General features: G+C 42.5%; 1 protein-coding gene across 1 annotated transcript in view; it reads right to left on the bottom strand.

Annotated features, from left to right (window-relative positions):
* macrod2 (mono-ADP ribosylhydrolase 2) overlaps window positions 1-25,125 on the bottom strand; it is an 896,565-nt gene that overhangs the window by 313,137 nt on the left and 558,303 nt on the right. Inside the window, exon 7 of the mRNA XM_078556471.1 lies at window positions 21,740-21,861. Within this exon, the coding sequence (XP_078412597.1) occupies window positions 21,740-21,861 (122 nt within the window). The remainder of the gene's footprint in view (window positions 1-21,739; window positions 21,862-25,125) is intronic.

Here is a 25,125-nt window from a genome sequence, read left to right as displayed (position 1 = left end):
TATGGGTCTTTAAAACGTACGTGTCTACCTTAACAAAAGTGTAACTGGGAGTTAGATTGTTTAGGGGATTTAGAAGTTATCATAGTAGTAATTTGTAGATCTATATATGTATTTAAACTCATTTCTCTTACTAATAAATGTTTAATCTAGTTTTGTAAAAACCTATAAGACTCGGTGGTCTTATTACTACTGAATTCAAGCACGCATCTTGAAATGTATACAAATTTCAAAACAAGTTGAGGCAGTTGTTTCAAGTTTCCCTCTGGGATTTGAACAATTCAGCATTTACCATCGGCTGTGCCATAGCATTGCTGGCGGCTCGTCCGGGATATATTTGAAATTCCTTGATTGGGTTGGAGCTGGTGAATCTTAAGGTTATGAGTATGAGAAGCACTTTAAATTCAGGAGTTGGTGTGAGGTTTTTTTTTTAAATGGTGAGACTGCAATATGGCTTTGGCAGAAGCTCAGGCTTGTCTGGGAGTTGAAGTTATAACTTTGGTTGGTTTACAAAAGATAACTAAAGTTATGTTAATGGAATTGGCAGATAAATTACAACTGGGGTTGTCTGCAGGGGCTAAGAAAGCAGATATATTTGAAGGTATAGCACAGCATTTAAAGTTGGCAGTGATATCTGCCACTAGTGAATCATAGCTGGAGGTAGTGAGACTTCAGTAAGAAATGAAGCAGCTTGAACTTGAACAAGCAATGGAAAGGAAAAAAAAACTTGAGCTGAAAGGGCATTTCAAAGGGAGCAAGCGGAAAGGCTGGAGAAAGAATGGAAGCTGGAACTGGAATTCCAGGCAAGGGAGAAAGATAAAGAAAGAGGGGCAATGGAAAGAGAGAAGAAAGAGAAAGGGCATACCAGTTTAAAAGGCTGGAAGTTAAAAAAGAGACCTAAGATTATGAGGAAAGTTCTGATGAGGAAAACATCTTTAACCTAAAACCCAGTGAGGAGATGTTTAAATTTGTACAAGCTCTTCCAAAGTTTGAGAAAGGAGATGTGGAAGCATTCTTTATTTCATTTGAGAAGATAGCTAAACAAATGAAATGGCCACAGGAAAACTGGACATTGTTGTTACAATCTGGATAGGCGGGTAGAGCACATGAGGATTATGCTTCACTGTCAGAAGAAATGTCAGTGAACTATGCTGTGGTAAAAAAACGGCTATTTTGAGTGCATATGAGTTGGTTCCTGAGGCATACAGGCAGAGATTTAGGAATATGAGAAAATAGCCTGGGTAAAAAGAGTAAAACAAAGTAATTTTGACCAGCAGACATGGGCATTAAAGATAAAGACAACATATGCAGCCCTTAGAGAATTAATTCTTTTGGAAGAATTTAAAGGTTCAATTCCTTCGGTAGTGAGAACTCATGTGGAGGAACAAGAGGTTCAAACGATAAGACAATCATCAGAGTTGGTTGATGATTATGAGTTAGTTCATAGAACTAAACCATGTTTTGTCACACTTTTAAATCAGAAAAGGATAGTAAGTGGGAAGGTGAAAGGAAGGTGGATAGTCAGGGAAGAGGAGGAATAGGTGGAAATTCGCAGGGAGATTTTTCTCAGAATAAAAAGGAAGGTGCTGAGGGTAAAATTGATATTCAAAAATTGAGCTGTTTTCATTGTAATAAAGTTGGACATAAGAAATATGTGTGCTGGAAATTGCAAGGAAAATCTGTTGGAATTATAGGGGTGCAGTAAAGTTCTGTAAGTAAAAGTACTGTAGATTCTGAGGTTCAGGCACAAGAAAAAACGGTGGTTTGTGTACAGGTAACACAGGGAGAAGGTAAAGAAATGGGAGTATGTTCACAATTTACCGAAGAGAATTCAGAGGAACAAGTTGCAGAAATGTTTAAAGATTTTGTGAAGAGAAAATCTTACCATGTGTAGCGGGTGGAGTTGGTAAAGATCTTAAAATTTTTAAGAGACACAGGGGCTAGTCAATCCTTAATGTTGTGGGATAGTGACATTTGTTGTTCAGAGGGGGTATTGCAGGAACAGTTGATAATAAGTGGGATTCATGGAGATGCTAAACCTATTCCACTAGGGAAGGTGAATTTAAAGAGTAAGTGGAAAACAGGTGAGATGATTGTTGGAGTAGTAGAAAAATTGCCCATTGCAGGGGTTCAATTTATTCTGGGTAATGATATAGCTGGATCGCAAATGTGGGTGATGCCTATGGTAGTAGAGCAGCCCGTAGAAGTGTTTTCACCAGAAGTGTTGCAGAGAGAGCATCTTGGATTGTTTCCAGGTAGTGAGATAACAAGATCACAGGCTCATAGGTCGAAACAAGAACAGGAAGTTCAAAGGCAGGGAAAAGGTGTAGAAATCCAATTAGCTGACTCTCGCCAGGATTTTCCCCTCGGCGATTTGGGGGCGGGGTCCACTCGCCGAGGGGAAAATGATGCGGGGTGATGTCGGGAGGAATCCCTGACATTATCCCGGTCCATTTAAATCTTCAGGAAGGCGGGTGGACAGCAAAAGCAGCTGTCCGCCCGCCAACCTGTAAATGGCCAATTAAGGCCATTGACAGGCTTATTAACCTTGTTAAAGCCCCTGCCCGTCCAAGCTTAAGGCTGATGGACAGGCCAGGAGCCCCAGTGGGCTCCAGATTATTCATGAAAGTTCATCCACTGGCGGGGTGAAGATTCATGTCCGTTTTAAAAAAATTTAATAAACTTTATGTGTTTCTGATTAACGTGTCCCATCTCGTGTGACATTGTCACATGAGGGGGACATGTTAATAATTTTAATGTTTCTCTATTTTTTGACTTTTCTTACCTGTCAGTAAACTCCCTGGGGCAGCATTTTGCCTCAGGGAGCAGTGCGCTCTTTCACGTGCATGCGCGAAAGAGCGCACTTTGACAGTTGGGGATTCCCTCCCCCTCCGCACAGGAAGCGCATAGCACTTCCTATCAGGCAGGCCGTAGCATGGGCCTCAATTGGCCTGCCCACTCAAAATGGTGGTGGGCTCCGTTTCGGCGGCGGGGGTCGGCTGCCCGCCCGCCGCCGAGCCGGTGGGGCCCGCTCGCCCACCAAGGGCAAAATTCTGCCCACTGTGTTTGATAAGATTGTTCAGGAAGAAAGACTGTTCAGAAAGCAAGACTGGAAGACAATTCAGCTGAAGTGTTTAAATCAAGGAAGTTAGTGGAGTTACAGAAAAAGGATTTGCAAATGCAACATTTATATCAGACAGCTTACTCAGAAACAAAGGTAAAATCTATTCAGAATGTTATTACCTTAAGGGTAATGTTTTAATGAGAAAATAGAGGCCTTATCATGCTTCAGCAAATGAAAACAGGAGGGAGGTGCACCAGATTGTACTACCATTTGAATATAGAAATTAGATTCTGAGGGTTGCTCATGAAATTCCAGTGTGGGGGGGGGGACATTTAGGAATTAGGAAGACACAGGCAAAGATACAAAAACATTTTTATTGGCCTGTATTGCATAGGGATTTAGTGAAATTCTGTAGAAAATGTCACACATGGCAGGTGATAGGGAAACCACAAGCAGTGATTAAGCTGGCACCTTTAATTCCCATTCCAGCATTTGAAGAACCTTTTACTAGGGTCATGATTGATTGTACAGGATACCTTCCTAAGAGGAAAAGTGGAAATCAATACTTACTGACAATAATGGATGTGTCTACCAGGTTTCCTGAAGCAATACCGTTGAGAAATATTACAACAAAGAAAATTGTGGAAGAGCTAACTAAATTTTTTTACAAGCTATGGTTTACCTAAAGAAATACAATCAGATCAGAGTTCAAATTTCATGTCACAGCTGTTTAGGGAAGTAATGAACAGTTTGGGGATAAAACAACTTAAATCAGCAGCTTATCATCATGAAAGATGGCATCAAACTCTAAAAGCTATGATGAGAGCGTAAAGTCAAGATTATCTAAAGGATTGGTATAGGGGAATTCCATCCTTGTTGTTTGTTATTAGGGACACTTCTAATGTATCAACTGGTTTTAGTCCTTTTTGAACTAGTTTATGGTCATGAAGTGAGAGTACCACTGAAATTGATTGAGAAATTTGTGGGTCAAAATTCAGAAACTACGCTCCTGGATTGTGTGTCAAATTTCAGAGAGAGGTCGGACAGAGCATGTGAGTTAGCTAGGGAACATTTAAAGATATCACAGCAAGTGATTTAAAATGAAAGCAGACAGGAAAGCTACCGCTCGTAGTTTTGTTGCTGCGGAGAAAGTATTAGTTCTGTTACTAGTACTGGGTGACTCATTAAAGGACAGATTTAGTGGGTCTTTCAGGATTGAAAAGAAATTGAGTGAAGTAAATTATTTAATAAATACTCTAGAGAGAAGAAAGAAGCAGAGGGTGTGTCATGTAAATATGCTTAAAAAGTACTTATACAGGGAAGAGGAGCGAAAGGAGGTGTTAATGGTGGTAGATAATGAGAAAGAAGTAGAAATACAGCATTATGAAATTGATTTTCCTCTAATCAAATTGGATAATGAAGGGGTACTTGAAAATTTAAATGTGATATTGAGTTACCTTCCAGACAAGTGTCAAAGTGATTTGGAAAAGCTATTGTGGTCACACAAATCTATTTGTGGAAATAAGTTTGGGAGGACAAATTTAGCTATACATGATGTGTCTGTAGAAGTTTTATCCTCGCTAACACAACATCCTTATAGAATAAATCCAGCAAAAGTTATCACAAGCACAGAAAGAAACCAAACTCATGCTTCAAAATGATATCACTGAGTCTAGTTGCAGTACTGCCTATTTTTGGTACCGAAACCAGATGAAACACAAAGATTGTGCGTGGACTATCGAAAGATGAATGCGGTGACAAAAGTGGATTCATATCCTGTACCACGGTTGGAAGATTGTTTTGAGAAAGTTGGTCAATCAAAATTTATCACAAAGATTGACTTGCTGAAAGGATATTCGCAAGTTATCGGAGAGACCAAGGGAGATATCGGCATTGTGACACCAGATGGACTATATCAGTTTAAAGTCATGCCATTTGGTATGAAAAATGCACCAGCAACATTTCAAAGACTGACAAAGTAATTGCAGAGATGAATAAACGTGCTGGTTATATTGACAACTTGACAGTTTTCAGTGAGAGGTCGGAGGCGTATTTACAACATCTAGAATAATTATTTACTTGATTACAAAGCTAATTTGGTGGTGAACTTGACTAAAAGTGAATTTGCAAAAGCGCCTGTTACGTATCTAGGCCAGGCCATCGGACATGGTAAGGTGGCTCCGAGAGATATGAAAGTCAAGGTTATCATGGATTTCCCCATGCCTACGACAAAACAAGAAGTTTTGAGATTTCTGGGCATGAGTGGGTTTTATCGGAAATTTGTACCAAATTTTAGCAGTGTGGTTGCTCCACTGACTGAACTATTAAAAAAGAACAGGAAGTTTCAATGAATACAGGAGTGTCAGAAGGCATTTGATAATTTGAAAACTGTATTAACTACAACACCAGTTTTGGCAGTACCCAATTACGCCAAGCAATTTAAGTTGGCCATTGATGCAAGTGATATAGGCATTGGGGCTGTACTGTTACAAGGGGATGACACTGAAATTGAAAAACCAATAGGATATTTTTCACAGAAGTTCAATGCACAACAGAGAAGATATTCATTGATTGAAAAGGAGACTTTGGATTTGATGCTAGCATTGCAGCATTTTGACATTTATGTTGCAAAACAATTAATCAGAAACAACTGTTTATACAGACTACAATTCTTTAAAATTTTGGCCAAATTTTGAGACAGAAGTGCATGGATATTCAGACGGAGTTTGTTACAGCAACCATTTAAACTACAGATCATACATGTAGCAGGACGAGAAAATCTGATTGCAGATACATTATCAAGAGTTTGAAGTTTAAAGGGAAAATTGGACATTTAAAACCTGGACACTGAACTGAAATTATTTCTGTTGATACGAAGGGTCTGTATATGTATACTGTTATGTTAATGCATGCATCTGGTAATGTAATAGTACAAGTATATGGGTAAGTGTAGGAGATAGTATAAGATGGGTTAATAAAAACAAAGCCATCTTTTTAAACTATGACGGTTCATTTTTTAATAAGGAGGGGGGTGTTAGGAAGATGTAAAATGTTATTGGAATTTATTTTAAAATTGTCGTATCTGTGTCTACATGTGTCTGCGTATGTGTGTGAGAGAATTAATTGGATTAAAGGCAGCTGGTCTGAAGGCTTTGATGTAAACATGGTAAACATGGGGGAAATTTAGAATGTAAGATGTAAAAAGACATTGGCTATTTTAAATAAACCAGACTAAATTGTTTCCAAAGGAGTGAAATGTGTCACCTAGCTAGGTTGAGTTCGGAAACAGTGTGTTTATTTTTCCCAAAGATTACTGGTAAAACTTAGTACTATGAGAATTTTTTATTATCCGAAAGGTAAGGTCCAAAGGCATAGTGAAACAATGGGAATTTGCATTCAAGGGGGAAAATATGTATAAAGGAGTGAAGGCTGTGTGTAAGGCTGGGCATTTTTAAGATCTAACAAGTGTGAAAAGCTGTCAGCAGCTACACCCGAAGCTGCTGTCTACAACAAATTGAAGTTGGGAAAACTCGCTTTGAATTTGACTGGTTCAGGGTATCACGTTTCTTTGCCTAAGTCTTCTAAAATCTGTGTCTTACTGTTGCCTTAGCAAAAGTGTAACTGGGAGTTAGATTGATTAGGGGATTTAGAAATTATCATAATAGTAATTTATAGATCTATGTATGTATTTAAAATAATTTCTCTTATTAATAAATGTTTAATCTAGTTTTGTAAAAACCTATAAGACTTGGTGGTCTTATTACTACTGAATTCAAGGCACACATCTCGAAATTTATACAAATTGCAAAACAAGCTGAGGCAGTTGTTTCAAGTTTCCCTTTGGGATTTGAACTACTCAGCATTTACCATTGGCTGTGCCATAACAGGAGGATAGTTACATATACAAATTATATGGTATCAGCCACTTGCTGAATTGGTAGCACTCTCACCTCCAAGAAATAAAGCTCCAGGTTCAAGTCCCACTCCAGGGTCTAAGCACAAAAGGTCAAGGCTAACACTCCAGTGCAGTACTCATCTTTTGGATGAGACATTAAACAGGCCTAATCTGCCTGCTCAGGTGGGTGTAAAAGAACCCATGGCACTATTTCGAAGAAGAGCAGGGGAGTTCTCTCTGGTATTTGGCCCTTAATCAGCATCACAGAATGTAGGTAATAACCAGACTATCTGCCATTATCACTTTGCTGTTGGTGGAAGCTAGATTTGCACATATTGGCTGCCACGTTTCCTACATTACAACAGGGACTGCCCTTCAAAGGTACTTGCTCAGCCCCAAAGTGCTCTGAGATGTCCAGTGGTTGTGCAAAGTGATATATAAATCCAAGTCTTCCTTTCTAGGTGCACAAAATCAATCCCAGTCATTTAGAGCAATATGTTTTCCAGGGCTGATTGCTGAAGGAATTACCCCAATCATCTCCAATCTGGCCAGGCATATTGGCATCATTACACAGCCTACATTCAACAAGTCTGTCAAATAGAAAATAGCCACAGAGCAATTCAAATTGGACTCTGCAATAAGCTTGCCACTTGAGTTGAAAATACTGAGCAAGAGCTGATATTGCAGCATATAGCTGTTAACACAACTTGGGAACTTCTTCAATTGACTTTAAACATAGGGCAGAATTTAAATTTTCAGGAAGGCGGGGGCGCAGCAAAATCAGCTGTGTGCCCGCCGACCTGTCAATGGCCAATTGAGGCCATTGACAGGATCATTTAACAAATTGAAGGACCTGCCCATCCAACCTTAAGGTTGGCGTGTCGGCCAGGAGCCCGGGTGGCAAATAGAGAAAACATGAAACCTCATCCAGCGGCGGGGTGAGGTTTCATGCAGGGTTCATACATAAAGTTATTATGTAAATTATGAACATGTCCCAACTCATGGGGACATGTAAGGAATTTTTTTTTTCTATTTTTAATATTTTTCAAAGTCCAGGCAATCTCCCTGAGACTGCATTTAGCCTCAGGGAGATGTGCGCTCTTTCGTGCGCGTGTGTGAAAGAGTGCACTCTCGCTTTTAGGGAACTCCCCCCTGCACAGGAATCGCATAGCGCTTCCCGCCGGGTGTCACGCTGGGCGGGCCTTAATTGGCCCGCCCACATAAAATGGCAATGCGGCCCGCTTTGCTGGCGGGGATCAGCTCCATGCCCGCCGGAGATTGGGTCGGGCCCGCCCGCCAGGCAGAAAATTCTGCCCATAGTCTGAAGAATCTAGTAAAAATATGGACATGTTTTGAGAGGGCTTAGGGAAGAGTAACAAGAATGATCCCAAGAATAAAAAGGGTGAGTTGTGCAAAATGAATTGAGAATTTCAGGCTGTATGGTAAAGAGAGAAGAAATTTAAAGGGGAAAGAGACCTTGTCAAGCCATATAAGGATCTATTTTTGGGCATCTATCTTCAAATTATTTCAGGGTGGTTTAGTGCTGTGTAATAGTTGTTGCCATCCTGTTCCCCTGACTGAAGACAGCCTTGGAAATTAAAGTTGTTTTCCCCTTTTATTGGTATTCTTGTGAAGTGTCCTGATGAGTGCAAGATAAAAAGCTTCGACATGTCTCTTTTTTTCAGTAATATTCAAATTAGAGTTTTGAGTTTAAGGTCCCAATGTCAACAAAAGAATGTGAGACTTGGACCTTAGGCAAAGAGGAGACCAACTTGCCAAATAGCTTTGAAATATGGGTGTGGATGAGAATGGAAAGGATCAGTTGGACTTAAAGTAACAAATGATGAAGGAGATCTGGAGGGACAACGAACAAAGAAATTTGCTGAACGCAATTAGGAACAGACAGAGTCTGGGTAGGGCCCATCTTAAGAGGAAGCAGATTCGTAAGGGACGTTATGAAGGGAGAGTTTCAAGGAAAAGAGGAAGGAAGAAAATATCATTGCTGGATGGCTTGAAAATTGAAGCAAGGTATTGGCAAATGATAAGACTGGCACAGGGTGGAACAACTGCCATGAACCAAGGGCCTGCCTTTGGGCAAAACACAGAATCACAGAACTGTTACGGTGTAGAAGGAGGCCATTCAGCCCATCGTATCTGCACCGGATCTCTGAGCATTTTAACTTAGTGCCAATCTCCTGCTCCCCATAACCCTGCATAACATTGTTTCTATTTAAATAATCATCCAATGCCCTCTTGGATGCCTTAATTGAACCTGCCTCCACCACACTTCCAGGCAGTGCACTCCAAACCCTGGCTACTCGCTGTGTGAAAAAGTTTTTCCTCACCCCGCATTTGCTTCTTTTGCAAAACACTTTAAAACTGTGCCCTAAAATAAAACTACCCTAACACACATGATGATGATGTCAACGAAGTAAACAACTACAAGAAATACTTTCCCCTGTCAAGGGTCTGTCACAAAGGTGTCCCTTCTTAAATAGGGGAGGGAGATGGGGAGACAGAGAAGTTTAGGGAGGGAATTCCAATCCAGGCAGCTGACGGCACAGCGACCAATGGTGAAGTGACTAAAATCAGGGATAAAAACAAAAAGCTAAAAGCTACTGCGGATGCTGGAAATCCAAAACAAAATAAAAACAGAATTACCTGGAAAAACTCAGCAAGTCTGGCAGCATCGGCGGAGAAGAAATCAGTCAACGTTTCGAGCCCTCATGGCCCTTCAGCAGAACTGAAGCATAGTTTCAACAAGGGAGAAATATAAATTGGTTTAAGGTGGGTGGGGGGGAAGAGACACATTGAGGGTGTGGTGTGAGCAGATAATCAAAAGATGTCAGAGACAAAAGGGTCAAAGAGGTGTTGAAGGTGGTGGTCTTTGTCTGAGAAAAGTGCTAATTAAGAATGCTGACAAGGGTGGTACTGTTGTTGTCTGGCGCATTGACCTCTACCTCGCGGAGGCTGAGCGTCAACTCGCAGACGTTTCCTCCTACCTCTCCCTGGACCATGACCCCACCACAGAACATCAAGCCATTGTTTCCAGGACTGTCACTGACCTCATCTCCTCTGGAGATCTTCCTCCCACAGCTTCCAACTTGATAGTCGCCCAACCTCGGACGGCCCGCTTCTACCTCCTACCCAAAATCCACAAACAGAACTGTCCTGGCAGACCGATCGTGTCAGCCTGTTCCTGCCCCACGGAACTCATTTCTCGTTATCTTGACTCCCTCCTCTCTCCCCTTGTCCAGTCCCTTCCCACCTACATCCGTGATTCCTCTGACACCTTACGTCACATCAACAATTTCCAGTTCCCTGGCCCCAACCGCTTCCTCTTCACCATGGATGCCCAATCCCTCTACACCTCCATCCCCCACCAGGATGGTCTGAGGGCCCTTAGCTTCTTCCTTGAACAGAGGCCCCAACAATCCCCATCCACCACTACTCTCCTCCGTCTGGCTGAACTTGTTCTCACACTGAACAATTTCTCCTTTAACTCCTCTCACTTCCTCCAAATAAAAGCTGTGGCTATGGGTACCCGCATGGGCCCCAGCTATGCCTGTCTCTTTATGGGGTATGTGGAACATTCCTTGTTCCAGTCCTACTCCGGCCCCCTCCCACAACTCTTTCTCCGGTACATCGATGATTACTTCGGTGCTGCTTCATGCTCTCGTCGGGACCTGGAAAAATTTATTAATTTTGCTTCCAATCTCCATCCCTCCATCATCTTCACATGGTCCATCTCTGACACTTCTCTTCCCTTCCTTGACCTCTCTGTCTCAATTTCTGATGATAGACTGTCCACCAATATCCATTACAAGCCTACCGACTCCCACAGCTACCTCGACTACAGCTCCTCACACCCCGCTTCCTGTAAAGACTCCATCCCATTCTCTCAGTTCCTTCGCCTCCGTCGCATCTGTTCTGATGACGCTACCATCAAAAACAGCTCCTCTGACATGTCCTCCTCCTTCCTTAACCGAGGTTTTCCATCCACGGTCGTTGACAGGGCCCTCAACCGTGTCCGGCCCATATCCCGCGCATCCTCCCTCACGCCTTCTCCTCCTTCCCAGAAACATGATAGGGTCCCCCTTGTCCTCACTTATCACCCCACCAGCCTCCGCATTCAAAGGATCATCCTCCGCCATTTCCGCCAACTCCAGCATGATGCCACCACCAAACACATCTTCCCTTCACCCCCCTTGACGGCATTCCGTAGGGATCGTTCCCTCCGGGACACCCTGGTCCACTCCTCCATCACCCCCTACTCCTCAACCCCCACTTATGGCACCTCCCCATGCCCACGCAGAAGATGCAACACCTGCCCCTTCACTTCCTCTCTCCTCACCGTCCAAGGGCCCAAACACTCCTTTCAAGTGAAGCAGCATTTCACTTGCATTTCCCCTAACTTAGTCTACTGCATTCGTTGCTCCCAATGCGGTCTCCTCTACATTGGAGAGACCAAACGCAAACTGGGCGACCGTTTTGCGGAACACCTGCGGTCTGTCCGCAAGAAAGACCCAAACCTCGCTGTCGCTTGCCATTTTAACACTCCACCCTGTTCTCTTGCCCACATGTCTGTCCTTGGCTTGCTGCATTGTTCCAGTGAAGCCCAACGCAAACTGGAGGAACAGCACCTCATCTTCCGACTAGGCACTTTACAGCCTTCTGGGCTGAATATTGAATTCAACAACTTTAGATCTTAAACTCCCCCTCCCCCCATCCCCACCCCGTTTCTTTTCCCCCCCCACCCGCCTTTTTTTTCAATAATTTATATAGATTCTTCTTTCCCCACCTATTTCCATTATTTTTAAATCAAAAACTAAAACCTTTAGTCTTTCCACCCCACCCCCACTAGAGCTGTACTTTGAATATCCTGTCTTGCATTCTTAATTAGCACTTTTCTCAGACAAAGACCACCACCTTCAACACCTCTTTGACCCTTTTGTCTCTGACATCTTTTGATTATCTGCTCACACCACACCCTCAATGTGTCTCTTCCCCCCCACCCACCTTAAACCAATTTATATTTCTCCCTTGTTGAAACTATGCTTCAGTTCTGCTGAAGGGCCATGAGGGCTCGAAACGTTGACTGATTTCTTCTCCGCCGATGCTGCCAGACTTGCTGAGTTTTTCCAGGTAATTCTGTTTTTATTTTGTTTTGACTAAAATCAGGGATGTGCAACAGATCAGAAATGGAGGAGCACAAGGAGCTCAGAGAGTTGCAGGGCTGGAGGAGAGTTGAAATAAGGGTGAGAACTTAAAAATCAAGATTTTGCTTAACCAGGAGCCAATGTAGGTCGGCATAATAAAACGTACCAAAATGGTTCACAGGAGCATGATAAAAAAAATTTGCCACATAGGGAGAGATATTAGGGCAATTGACCAAAGGTCTGGTTAAAAAGTTAGGTCGTTGGTTATGAATGTGTTTAGGGTACTAAAGGCAAATTCTTAAAGGAATGATTTGTCTTTTCTCATCTGGACTGTACTGATGTTAGATTTCCGTGCTGACTTTGGTGCCATGCAGAGGCCAGACACTGCAGCATCAGGTTCCTGAATTAGCCCAGGCTTTTGTCAAGCGGACTGCTGCAGACAATCCTGTTACAGTCAACAATTAAATCCTTGGGGAGCCAACAAAAAAAGGACTTTTATTTAAACCAATTCTCTGGCAGGATTTTGAATCTAACAAGGTGAGCAGATTGTACCTTTGTTTCCTGCCCAGCTTTAGTTTGAATTCAGTCTTTAGACAGTGACAGTCTCAATTTTTCTAGCATATCTGGATGGGTTAGAAATGTGCTTTCTTTTCTCTGTTGAACATCTTCTACAAAGATTGTGCTGCACACCGCCTGCATTTAAATTTAAAAAAACACACTGTTGCTCCTTTAAGTACAGACTGCAAATGTAAATTTAGCATCTGAGCCTTTTTTTTGCTTGGCATGTCTACATAAAAAAACGATAGCCTGGAGTTTTTGCTAAATTGTGTTGAATTTGCCATCACCACAATTTGCCCAAGGTCGGCTGCAGATGAATTTCAAGCGCAAATTACGTTCAGTGCAACTCGAATTTGCGTGACCTTTTGAGCCGGTTTTTTAAAAAAAAAATTGCGCCATAAGTCAGCACTGCCTATGAAACCCGGCACTCCCTGAGACTGAATGAATCACCTTGGTGAGTTTCCAAGAATTGTGCTCTTCAAGGGAGCTCTTCAAATTAAGTCACTTCGTTTGGGTGCAAGGACACCAATGGACATGTTTTTAAAGCTTCTGAAAGTAATTTATTTCTAATTTACCATGCAACTGAATACAGTACCCCAATATAACTAGCAAATGGTTCTGTGCAGTTCTTTTTTTAAAAAGTCACTTAAGGGGTTTATAACCAGGTTATTCAGAGGTGGACTGAACACTTCGATTGAAAATGCTTACTTTTTTGCAATAAACCCATTCTCAACTGTATTCATAAAACTCCACAGTCATCGCTCTTAAATATATCAAGCAATATTTTAAAGCAATTTTTTTTCAAGGAAAATTTCATTCTAAAATGCCGCCCAATTGTTGTTCACGGCAGATTTTGCATACGCGGTACACAAATGAATTTGAATGGAAGCGCGAGGGGGAAAATGTTGCTCAAAACCTGCGCAACCTTGGGGCACACTTGCAGCCAAAGCGGAAACTCTACCCTGCAAATTTTAACAAACTTGTGCAGAAAAAAAAAACACTCCCTTCCATTCAATGTATCACTGCGTGCACAATCTCTGGGTGAAATTAGCTGTGAAAGATGCAACATTGAGTTCAGCAAGTCAAGTCAAAGTGGACGGAACAAAAGACATTAGCAGCTTGTCTAACATTTCCTGCCACACTCAGACAAATAATGCCAAACGCAGACAAAAGGGTGATAGAATTTGAGCCTCTATGTGAAGTGCATTAGGAGTGCAGGTTTAACCAGGGAAGAGATAAATAAATACCATCAAATGGCATTCTGCAAGAGAGCAAATATGACCTTGGCAGCCTAAGTGAGGTATAACATAGGGGAGAATTTTCCCCCTGTCGGGGGGGCTGTGCGGGGGCAGGCACGGACCCGATCAGTGCCCCCGACCAGGTCCATGCCGCCATTTTACATGGTCGGGCCAATTAAGCACCCGGAAGCGCTGAGCGCTCCCTGTGTGGGTGGGGGGGTGGGTTCCCTGAGTTGGGGCACAGAGCTATCTCAGGGAGATTAGTTTAAGTTTTAAAAAATCTAAATAAAGAAAAGAAAAATTTTTTAAGGCATGTCCCCTCATGTGACAGTGTCACATGAGCTGGGACATGTCAACGAATTTTTATAAAAATTTTTATTCAATTTATAAACACTTCATGAAACCGCATCCTGCCCGTGGATGAGTTTCCATGAAAAATGTGAAGGCCACCTGGGCTCTTCACCTGCCCGCCAACTTTAAGGTGGGACAGGCAGCTCAGTTTGTTAGTTTTAATTAGTATTTAAGTGGCCTTAATAGGCCTTTGACAGTTCGGCAGGCACACAGCCAAGTCGGCTGTGCGTCTGCCAAACTGAAAATCTAAATGACGCGTGGTGACACTGGGACACATGCCTGGCATCACTTTGCATCAGTTTATGCCTCGGCGAGTGGGCCCAGCCCCCTACTCATCGAGCCGAAAATTCTGGCCATAAAGTACCTCCTGCACAACCATATTAATCTCAGGTCACTATCTGCTAGATAACTAAAAACACTGACAGTCTTGATTTAAACTTGAAGTTTTTAATCTCTGGCTCATTGCAGGTCTGTGTGATCGCCACTGACACCATCCTGCGCCACCCCCAACCATCGCCTCTCATCACCAACCCCCACCATCACCCATTATCACCACCCCATCCCCCCATCACCTCCCACCATCAACCCCCACCATCACCACCAACCCCCCACCATCTCCACCCCACCCCCTCTCACCGCCAACACCCACCATCACCACCCCTCACCATTACCACCCCACCACCTCCCCCCACCATCACCACCCCCCACCGCAACACCCCACCATCACCACCACAACCACCCCCACCATCACCACCACCACCACCCCACCCCCCAACTCTACCTCACCACTTAAAGAAGCCACTTCGGATCTGTAAAAATATTGCACTCAGACTCCCAGGTCTGGCTCCCAAATCTGGAGCTTCAGAAGCATTAACACGAAAGTTATTTTGTTCGAACTGATTATTCTGATGAAAGCATTAAGACTTAGTGCAGTTACAGTTAACACAGGCCCAGGGAAAGGCAGATATCTGAAAATTCGTTTTTAAAATGTATTGTAAAAGAAATGGCCCAACCCCACCACCCCAACTTTTTATTTTTCTTTTTTGAGGAGAACACCAATGCAACAAGTTTTCAGTGTTTGGTACGGAAGAGTAATCAAAAGTGGCAACCTGCTGCCTTGATGTGTCCGCTCCCAGGATGCTAGCTGACACTTTAAAGATACCCGAAATTTGCAGATGTCAGAGTTTGACACTTTAATTAATGATGATGATCTCAAATTGCATTTGTTAATCTGAACCAATCAAAATTCAGAAGAGGGTTCTCATCATGTGCCTTATCAACATTGCAAATGTTAACATGGTTCAAACGTTTGCAACAGGCCTCTAAGCTAATTGCATTTGTTAAATATGAAAACAAAGTTACTTTTGTGGGATTTCTCCCCTTCTCGTGAGTCATTGATTGGAAATTAACAAAATTAGACTCCCTGACATTGTACAGAATCAGTATTCAAATACCAAGTCCTTTTCCAAAAGGAAAATAGTTAAGGACTACATTGCTGTTTATATTTTTATTTTCTCTCCTGCCAACAATTTTCCGCTTCCCTCTTTTACATCAGGTGCCAACCTCTCGTTGGGGCTCAGTTCCAAAGGTGTGGGTCACTACCTTATTCGTGTGACCGATATTAATGCGTGACCCTTGGCAACAACGATAACCTGCATTTATATATCACTTAAAATGTGGTAAAACCATCCCCAGTCAGTTCATAGGAGCTTTATCAGATAAAATTTGACATCCAATCACAGAGGGAGATATTAGGGCAGGTGATCAAAAGCTTGGTTAATGACGCAGGCTTTAGGGAAAGCTCCAAAAGAGAGGGGCATCTAGGGGAGAATTCCTGAGCTTAGGCAAGGCCAAGCTGCCAACAGTAGAACAATGAAAATTGGGATTATACAAGGGGCCAGAATTGGAGAAGCGCAGAGAGATCTCAAGTTAGTGAGTGTCAGGAGGCTATTCAAAGATAGCAGTCTCCCCCAACATTCACAGACATGCATTCCTAGCATGGGCTTGCTATTTTTCCCCATCCCAACTCAATGCCTCAGAAATTGTTCCAACCACCAACCCAGTTAAGACTAGCTAACTCATTGCAAATGGAAAGAAATTAAATCTACCACTTTTCGGGTCTCTGCGACCAGTATATTTAGAGCATAAATTCAATTTGGTTCCTGTTCTAGAACGCAGGCCTCATTAAACATCTTATTTGGTTAAAAAGTGCTTTCACTTGAATGTTAATTGGAGCTGAACAATATACTACTAGAACCTTTAATTGTACTAATTGGGTCTAGGCCACTTATTATTAACAATTTACATTCAAACAGTGCACGGTTCAGTAATAAAGAGCAACAAATGATGATGCAGCATTTTTAAATGACCTTCAAGAGCACTACCACAAATATTAATTAAGAAACAGTGTCCAACATATTGCCTCACATCACGCCTGTCAACCATGCCATCATTATCCTTTTTAGGCTGCTGCCAGCTCGCCTTTAACACAAATACTGATTCTTACCAAGAACCATCGATACCACCCATAGAATTTTCCAAGGATTGCAAAGCGTTTGTGCAGAAGCCAAAAGTCAGACACTGACAATTCTAAACTCTTAATGTGTGCCTGTGCCACAAGGCACCATTTTACGGAATGGATGATAAATGAGGCACAACCTGCGTCCATATATGTCCCTGTCTTCTACTAAATGGGCTAGGAGTACAGAAAAGGAATTCATCAAATAAAATATTCACTGAAATTAGACTCAGGAGGTGTCCCTCTCCGCAACTGACGCAGCACTTGTTGTTATTTTAAATCGTAAGTGCACCTCTTGGCAATGTCTTCTTTCTTATCATGAACTTGGTAATCTCTGTTTTTTCATTAGCTCAACAGAAGGGGCTCTTGAGTTGAACACCAATTCTGACAGATCTTTACAAGCCGCGATTCGGACACTTGCTGTGTTAATGTAATCATTGTCATTTGTCAGAATTTGCTTTTTACTTCCCCCGCCTACTGGGCTAAAAGCCCCGTGGCTGGACTCGTACAGCTTTTGTTTACAAATTGTTCGAATGGGGTGGCCTACTTAATTCTGATCAGCCACAGTTTCACTCTGCTGTAACCTAACCCCTCCATGAGCAGGCAGCATGGATAAAAGGTACAAGAGGCGGAGGAACTGAAGAGCAAGTTCTTCACTAGCAGCAGAGCTCAGTTTATGGGTTCATCGTACGCCACCAAGCAGAGAGTGAGGGTTGTTGAAATAGGAGGAAGATTGCTTAGTGTTTAGTTTCTAGATGGTTTGACATGGAAAGACTTCACATTTATCAAGAAGTTTCTTCAGTTCTGAAATGCAGCCACTTAAACTGTCTCAGCTAACATCAGCGTAAATATTGTGTTAAATAAATCTCGGTCCCCTTACTAGAGTTGGAAGGGAAGAGGTGGGGTAGGGGGTAAGTGACGGCAAGCTGGTGAATTATTTTTCACTGAGGAGCGTCAGGTTCAACTCCCACAGCAGCTATTTTGGCAGATATTATAAAGGCTGACATAGCAGTTTATCAGCTCAAATCACAGGGCAAGCATCAGGAATTTGCAGAATGCTTTTCATCCTATTTTACAGTGACTGCTTAAACAGTCGCAGCAAATGGCACCACGTAACTTCATCAGGGAATCTCACGAGAGAACGTCAGGATCTGCCATTGATTCAAATCACCATCCATATGATATGAAAATTTTCCCAAGTGGGGCAGGGGGAGGTGGGGTGAGGGAAATGCTCAATAAATCTTCAACATTCCTGAACAATTCCCTTTTAATCAGTTTTTAAATCAAGTGACTTCCATTCTCCACCCTACCCCACACCCTCTCCGCCCTCCAAGCATGCATTGCCATGATTCCATTAACCTTTAATGTGCTCTGTCAGCTTTCCAAATTGAGCATAGCTTAGAAAATCTGGCATGTTATGAGCAGTATGCGGAGGAAAAATAAACTTAGACCTCTCATGTCTATCTTGTGCCCTACTAAAGAATTAAAGGAAAAGACATCGCTATGCTTGATCAGTGGAGATTAATGCCATGGTTATACTAAGGTTAACAAAGTACCAAATCCATGCAGGTAGACTGAGTCATAGAGCAGTCATAACAGCACAGAAGGAGGCCATTTGGCCCTTTTAATCCATGCCGGCTCTCTGCAGAGCAATCCGATTGGTCACATTCCCCTGCTTTACCACCTGTAGCCCTGTAAATTTATTTCTCCCAAGCTTTTTAAAATTCATTCATGGGAAGGGGGTGGCGCTGGGTAGTCCAGCATTTATTGCCCATCCCTAATTTCCCTTGAGAAGGTGGTGGTGAGCTGCCTTCTTGAACCGCTGCAGTCCACGTGGTGTAGGTACACCCACAGTACTGTCAGGGAGGTAGTTCCAGGATTTTGACCAGTGACAGTGAAGGAACAACAATATAGTTCCCAGTGCCCATTCAATTTCTTTTTGAAATCATTTTCTCTGTTTCCACTACCCTTGTAGGCAGCGAGTTTCAGGTCATTACCACTCGTTGCACAGAAAACGTTCTTCCTCATGTTCCATTCAGCGGGGGGTTGAATGGTGTTGTTTTGTAAACTGGACTGAGAAGCTAGGATATACAACACAAAACAGGCCAATCAGCCCAACCATAGTGAATGGTGGTAGACAATCAAACAACTCAGTGAAGGAGGAGGTTCCACAAATATCCCCATCCTCAATGATGGGGGTGCCCAGCACATCAGTGCAAAAGACAAGGCTGAAGCATTTGCAAAAATCTTCAGCCAGAAGTGCCGAGTGGATGATCCATCCTGGTCTCTGGCCAATCTTCAACCAATTCGATTCACTCCATGTGATATCAAGAAATGTCTGAAGGTACTGGATACTGCAAAGGCTATGGGCCCTGACAACATTTTGGCAACAGTACTGAAGACTCATGCTCCAGAACTTGCCGCGCCCCTAGCAAAGCTGTTCCAGTACAGCTGCAACACTGGCATCAACCCGACAATGTGGAAAAGTGCCCAGGTAAGTCCTGTACACAAGGAGCAGGACAAATCCAACCTGGCCAGTTACCACTCCATCAGTGTACCCTCGATCATCAGCAATGTAATGTAAAGTGTCATCAACCGTGCTATAAGCAGTACTTACTCAGCAATAACCTGCTCACTAACGCTCAGTTTGGGTTCTGCCAGGGTCACTCAGCATCTATCCTCATTGCAACCTTGGTCCAAACATGGACAAAAGAGCTGAACTCCAGAGATAAGGTGAGCGAGACTGCCTTTGACATCAAGGAGCCCTAGCAAAACTGAGAGTCAATGGGAATCAGAGGGAAAACTCTCCACTGGTTGGAGTCATACCTAGCACAAAGGAAGATGGTTGTGGCTGTTATAGATCAATCATCTCAGTCCAGGGACATTTCTGCAGGAGTTTGTCAGGGTAGTATCCTAACCATCCCAACCATCTTCAGCTGTTTCATAAATGACCTTCCCTCCATCATAAGATCAGAAGTGGGGACGTTCACTGATGATTGCACAATGTTCAGCATCATTCGCGACTCCTCAGGTACTGAAGCAGTCCATGTCTATATGTAGCAAGACCTGGACGATGTTCAGGCTTGGGCTGATAAGTGGCAAGTAACGTACACACCACACAAGTGCCAGGCAATGGCTATCTCCAACAAGAGAGAATCTAACCATATCCTCTTGATATTCAATGGCATTACCATCGCTGAATCCTCCACTATCAACATCCTGGGGAGGGTTACCATTGGCCAGAAACTGAACTGGACCAGCCATATAAATACTGTGGCTACAAGAGCAGGTCAGGAGGTGGGAATTCTGTGATGAATAACTCACATCCTGACTCCCCAAAGCCTGTGCATCATCTACAAGACACAAGTGAGGATGTGATGGAATATTCTCCACTTGCCTGGATGAATGCAGCTCCAACAACACTCAAGCTCAACACCATCCAGGACAAAGCAGCCCATTTGATTGACACCTTAACCACAAACATTCACTCCCTTCAGTGGCAGCAGTGTATACCACTTACAAGATGCACTGCAGCAACTCACCAAGGCTCCTTCGACAGCACCTTCCAAACCCGTGAACTCTACCACTTAGAAGGACAAGGGCAACAGATGCATGTGAACATCGCCACCTGCAAGTTCCCTTCCAAGTTTAACACCATTCTGACCTGGAACTGTATCGCCATTCTTTCACTGTCACTGGGTCAAAATCCTGGAACTCCTTTCCTAATAGTATTGTGGGTGTTCGTACAACACATGAACTACAGTTGTTCAAGAAGGCAGCTCACACCATCTTCTCAGGGGCAATTAGAGATAGGCAATAAATGTTGGTCTAGCCAGCAACGCCCACATCCCATGAACTAATAAAAAAAACTAGTCTGTGCCGGTCCTTATACTCGCCACAAGTCTTCGCCCATTCAATCGACCTCATCTCAGCCTTGCAGCATATCTTTCTATTCCCTATTCTCTCATGCACGCATCTAATTTCTTTTGAAAGCATTTAGTCTGTTTGCCTCAATCACTTCCTGTGGTAGTGAGTTTCACATTCAAACCATTCTCTGCACAAAGAAATTTCTCCTTATTTCCCTCTTCAATTTATTAGTGACTATCTTGTTTTTATGGCCCCTAATTTTAGGTTCTCCCGGAATTGGAAACATTCTCTCCACGGCTGCCATTCTCTCCTGGCTATAACGTGCAATCATAGTCCATTAAAACAGGTATCGAATATAAAGACTAAATGGACTTCACTTGTTCCTTACTAACCCTACCTCTGTAGTCAAAGAGAGTAGAATTGCTCCAGTTAGGCTCTTATATTCGGTAGAGATGGGTGAAATATACTAAAGATAAGAACTAAATTTTGGTCAAGGTACTTGGTACAATGTCAATGGACAAATTTAATGGAGCTGATGTGTATGGAGATACTGTACAACCTCAGTGAGACTGAGTTAGTTGCCCCAGGCATACAGTTTGTTTTCAGTGGAGATTGTCCTGACCACTTGGGCAATTCCATGCAATCAGTAAGTGGATTAAGTAAAGTTGCATTGAACATAGAGTACCACCCTGCATGTAAATGGACACTGTACATCCACACAACATTGATGAACGATTGGACATAATCCAGTTTTGGGATATGCACAGTGTGCGTGGGCAGGGAGACAGCCAAAACTCATCAGAATCAGAGGAGAAAGACTGGATCTTTCCAAATAGCGGAAGAAACATGGATAATGTAAAACTATAACTATCACTTGATACATGCTAATCAGTGTCACAGTCAACTTCTGCAGAATGTAGGAGAATCCCAAGTTTCCTGACCTGATTTTCTAGTAAATTGTAGCTCTTTCAAGACCTTTGATGTTAGATTATTTTTAGATTTAGAAAGCTGAAGAGAGAGCCAATGCTTTATGTGAAATCTTTAACGGATCTGCACAAGGGTAATTTAGACTCCTCGCAGTATAACACTTACGATAGATTTCAGCCCTTGAGCCTCCAACAGCTTCAGGGAAGTCTCGTAGCAGTTTCTCAGCTGACGTTTAAGGCGCTCATCACAGTTCCCTCTTGCTACAGGTCCCACAGTGTGGATGACATCTAAAAACAAAAAAGGAACAAAGGTTTTTGGTTAGGATCATGGAATGATATAGCAGAGCAGGAGGCCATTTGGCCCCTCGTGTCAATTCCAGTTCCAGCTATTACCCAATTCTTCTTGAACACAAAGCTTGTCAACAAATAAAGCATAGAATGATAATAAAAGTTTTTTTCAATAAATCATTATACAGGTAATTACAATTTAAAAAAATTCTTTCACGGGGTGTGGGTGTCACAGGCAAGGCCAGCATTTGTTGGGTTATGGCACGGCTGATGGTAAATGCCAAGCTGCCCAAATCCCAGAGGGAAACTTGAAACAGCTGCCAAAACGGTTTTTGCAATTTATATAGTATGAGAGGTTCTGAAATCAGGAAATGATGTCCTTGACTACCTGTGATGATTTTATAGCAGAGTAAACGTTTATTAAAAGAAAATAGAAAAAAAAACACAATTACATTTAAACATAAGAATGGCTTCACGCACTAAACATTACTTTAAAATAATTCCAGAAGATCTTAACTTAACTACTCTCAAAGCTAACTGTCCTCTTTTCTGTTCAGCAATTATCCTTATAGATTTCAAAATCTATAGAATTTTTACCACACAGTGCCATTTTTTCCATGGGGTGTCCTCTGAGGCTGACAGCGCCTGGTTCTCCCAGTCTGCCTGGCTCACACCATCTTCTGGGAGTTCTGATCAGCTGTCCTGCTGTCTTCTGGGAGATCTAAGCAGCTACCCCCACCTAAGCTTCAGTATTTCCTTAAATGTGTGAATTTCCTATGATCTGTCTATTATCTCAACCAGTCTCTTCAGAAATGCTTTCTGTCCAGAATTGATTAAACTTGTTTCTTTACCCTAGCTCTTAGACTTAGTAAAAACAAATTTACCCTATCTTTACCTTACTTACATCTTTTTACAACCTGCATATATCCCCTTTTGAACTAAAACAACTTAATTCAAAAACATTCCTATTATTGCTTTATGTAAAACTCTGACTGAAGTTCCTCTTGGTTCATTAGCATATCAAAACCACTTCTTACTGTTGGTTTTAGACCTTTGCAGTCACTCTGGCTCTTACTCCAATTACCATATCTACAAAATCCCAGCCCCAAGCCTGTCTTCCAGTACATACAAAACATGACAGGGTTATTAACAGAAGGAAAATATTACAATTTCTTGTTTTCTTGACAGTTACTCATCCCTAGTTGCCTATGAGAAAGTGGTGGTGAGCTGCCTTCTTGAAGTGCTGCAGTCCATGTGGTGTAGGTACATCCATAGTGCTGTTAGGGAGGGAGTTCCAGAATTTTGACCCGACAGTGAAGGAATGGCAAGATAGTCCAAGTCATGGCAATGTGTAGCTCGGAGGGGAACTTGCAGCTGGTGGTGTTCCCATGCATCTGCTACCCCTGTCCTTCTAGGTGGTAGAAGTTGTGGGTTTGAAAGGTGCTGTTGAAGGAGCCTTGGTGAAATGCTACAGTGCATCTTGTAGATGGTACACAATGCTGTTACTGTGTGTCAGTGCAGAGGGAGTGAATGTTTAACGTGGGTGGATGGGATTCTGACCAAGCGGGCTGCTTTGTTCTGAATGGTGTCAAGCTTCTTGAGTGTTGTGGGAGCTACACTCACCCTAGCAAGTGGATAGTATTCCATCACACACCTGACTTGTGCCTTGTGGACAGGCTTTGGGGAGTCAGGAGGTGAGTTGATCACGGCAGAATTCCCAGCCTCTGTCCTGTTCTTGTGGCCACAGTATTTATATGACTGGTCCAGTTCAGTTTCTGGTCAATGGTAATCCCCCCCAGGATGTGGATAGTGGGGTATTCAGTGATGGTTATGCCATTGAATGTCAAGGGTTTATGGTTAGATTCGCTCTTGTTGGAGATGGTCATTGCCTGGCATTTGTGTGGTGTGAATGTTACTTGCCCCTTATCAGCCCTAGCCTGAATGCTGTGCAGGTCTTGTTGCATAAGGGCACAAACTGCTTTAATATCTGAGGAGTCGTGAGTGATACAGAGCATATATACATATGATATTTTTGTAATCCACAAGCTGTGGTTTCACTTTTCATCTTGACCAAATACAGTAAAATAAATGCTTTTTATTAATAATATATTTGCAATTTACACAAAAAATATCAATGTTGGTTAATTTCACATCAGTAATACTGAGGAAAGGAATCTCACATTTTTGAAGATTTCTAAAAAAAACACATCCAACATTGGATTTGGCTGCATTTAAATCCATGATAAATTTGGAGTCTAGTGCCTAGAGGTGAAATCAATTAGCCTAGCCTTCCGTTCATTTAAGCTTCACATTCAATACTATAATCTTGTTATTTCAGTTACCTGCCCGACAAGTCTAATTCCAATATTGTGAATTACAAAGAAGGAGCTAGCTCACTACATTCCATTCCATCATCGCAGACAAGATGACAATCTCCCAGGATCAAATTTGCGACTGTGATTGGACAGACAAAGCATTCATACAGCTAGACCAAAATTCTACTGGCATTTGCAAAGAACAGATAAACTCATAAGAAATATTCACCCTGAGCGAGGAACCTGCGAGTGCATTGTACGCAACTGTCAGTTCAGTTCTTCAGGTGAATGACCATAGTTCCTACATGCAAAACCTCCTAACAATCAGCTTAAAAACTGAAACATTGAAGATGGCCACTCATGCTTGCGACAGACAGGATATAGCCCATCACTGACAATAAAAGCACAGTATGATCACATCTCTTGATGAGGAACCATTCCCGATCAACTAGAATTGAATAATTACATCAATGCATTTTAGCGACAGTATATTTCTGTATTTATGCACTTCCGGCTATAAAGTGGTTTCCTCAATCCTAGAAAATGGTCTAAAAGTTGGCTAAACTGACTTGAATTGGATCTCTAACTTCTGTCAGCTCTGATGAATGGTCATTGACCTGAAATATTAGCCTGGTTTCTCTCCCCACACACTCTGCCGAGTGCTTGCCAGCATTTTCTGTTCCAATTTCATTTGAGTGAGCTCGTGTTAAAGAGTAAAAATGGCTATCCCAAACATTTCCTGCTTTTATACAAATGTAAAGGGCCATGGCTAGCTACAGTTCAGAAAAGCTGATGTCAATCTATAGCAACAATAACACACCGCTTGACTGTCCAGACTGCTTTGATTGGTCAGTTGGTGGGTATATTCTGGGTGGGTTGTGCCTGGTGTACGTGGAGGGACGTGGGCCGAGGACTGGAGCACGTGACACACCCAGAGAGCCCCAACAAA

This window comes from Cetorhinus maximus, chromosome 14 (genome assembly GCF_964194155.1).
Source record: "Cetorhinus maximus chromosome 14, sCetMax3.hap1.1, whole genome shotgun sequence".
In the NCBI taxonomy this organism is placed as follows: Eukaryota; Metazoa; Chordata; class Chondrichthyes; order Lamniformes; family Cetorhinidae; genus Cetorhinus; species Cetorhinus maximus.
The sequence above is the reverse complement of the archived record's forward strand: the minus strand, read 5'-3'. Positions and strand labels throughout refer to the sequence as shown.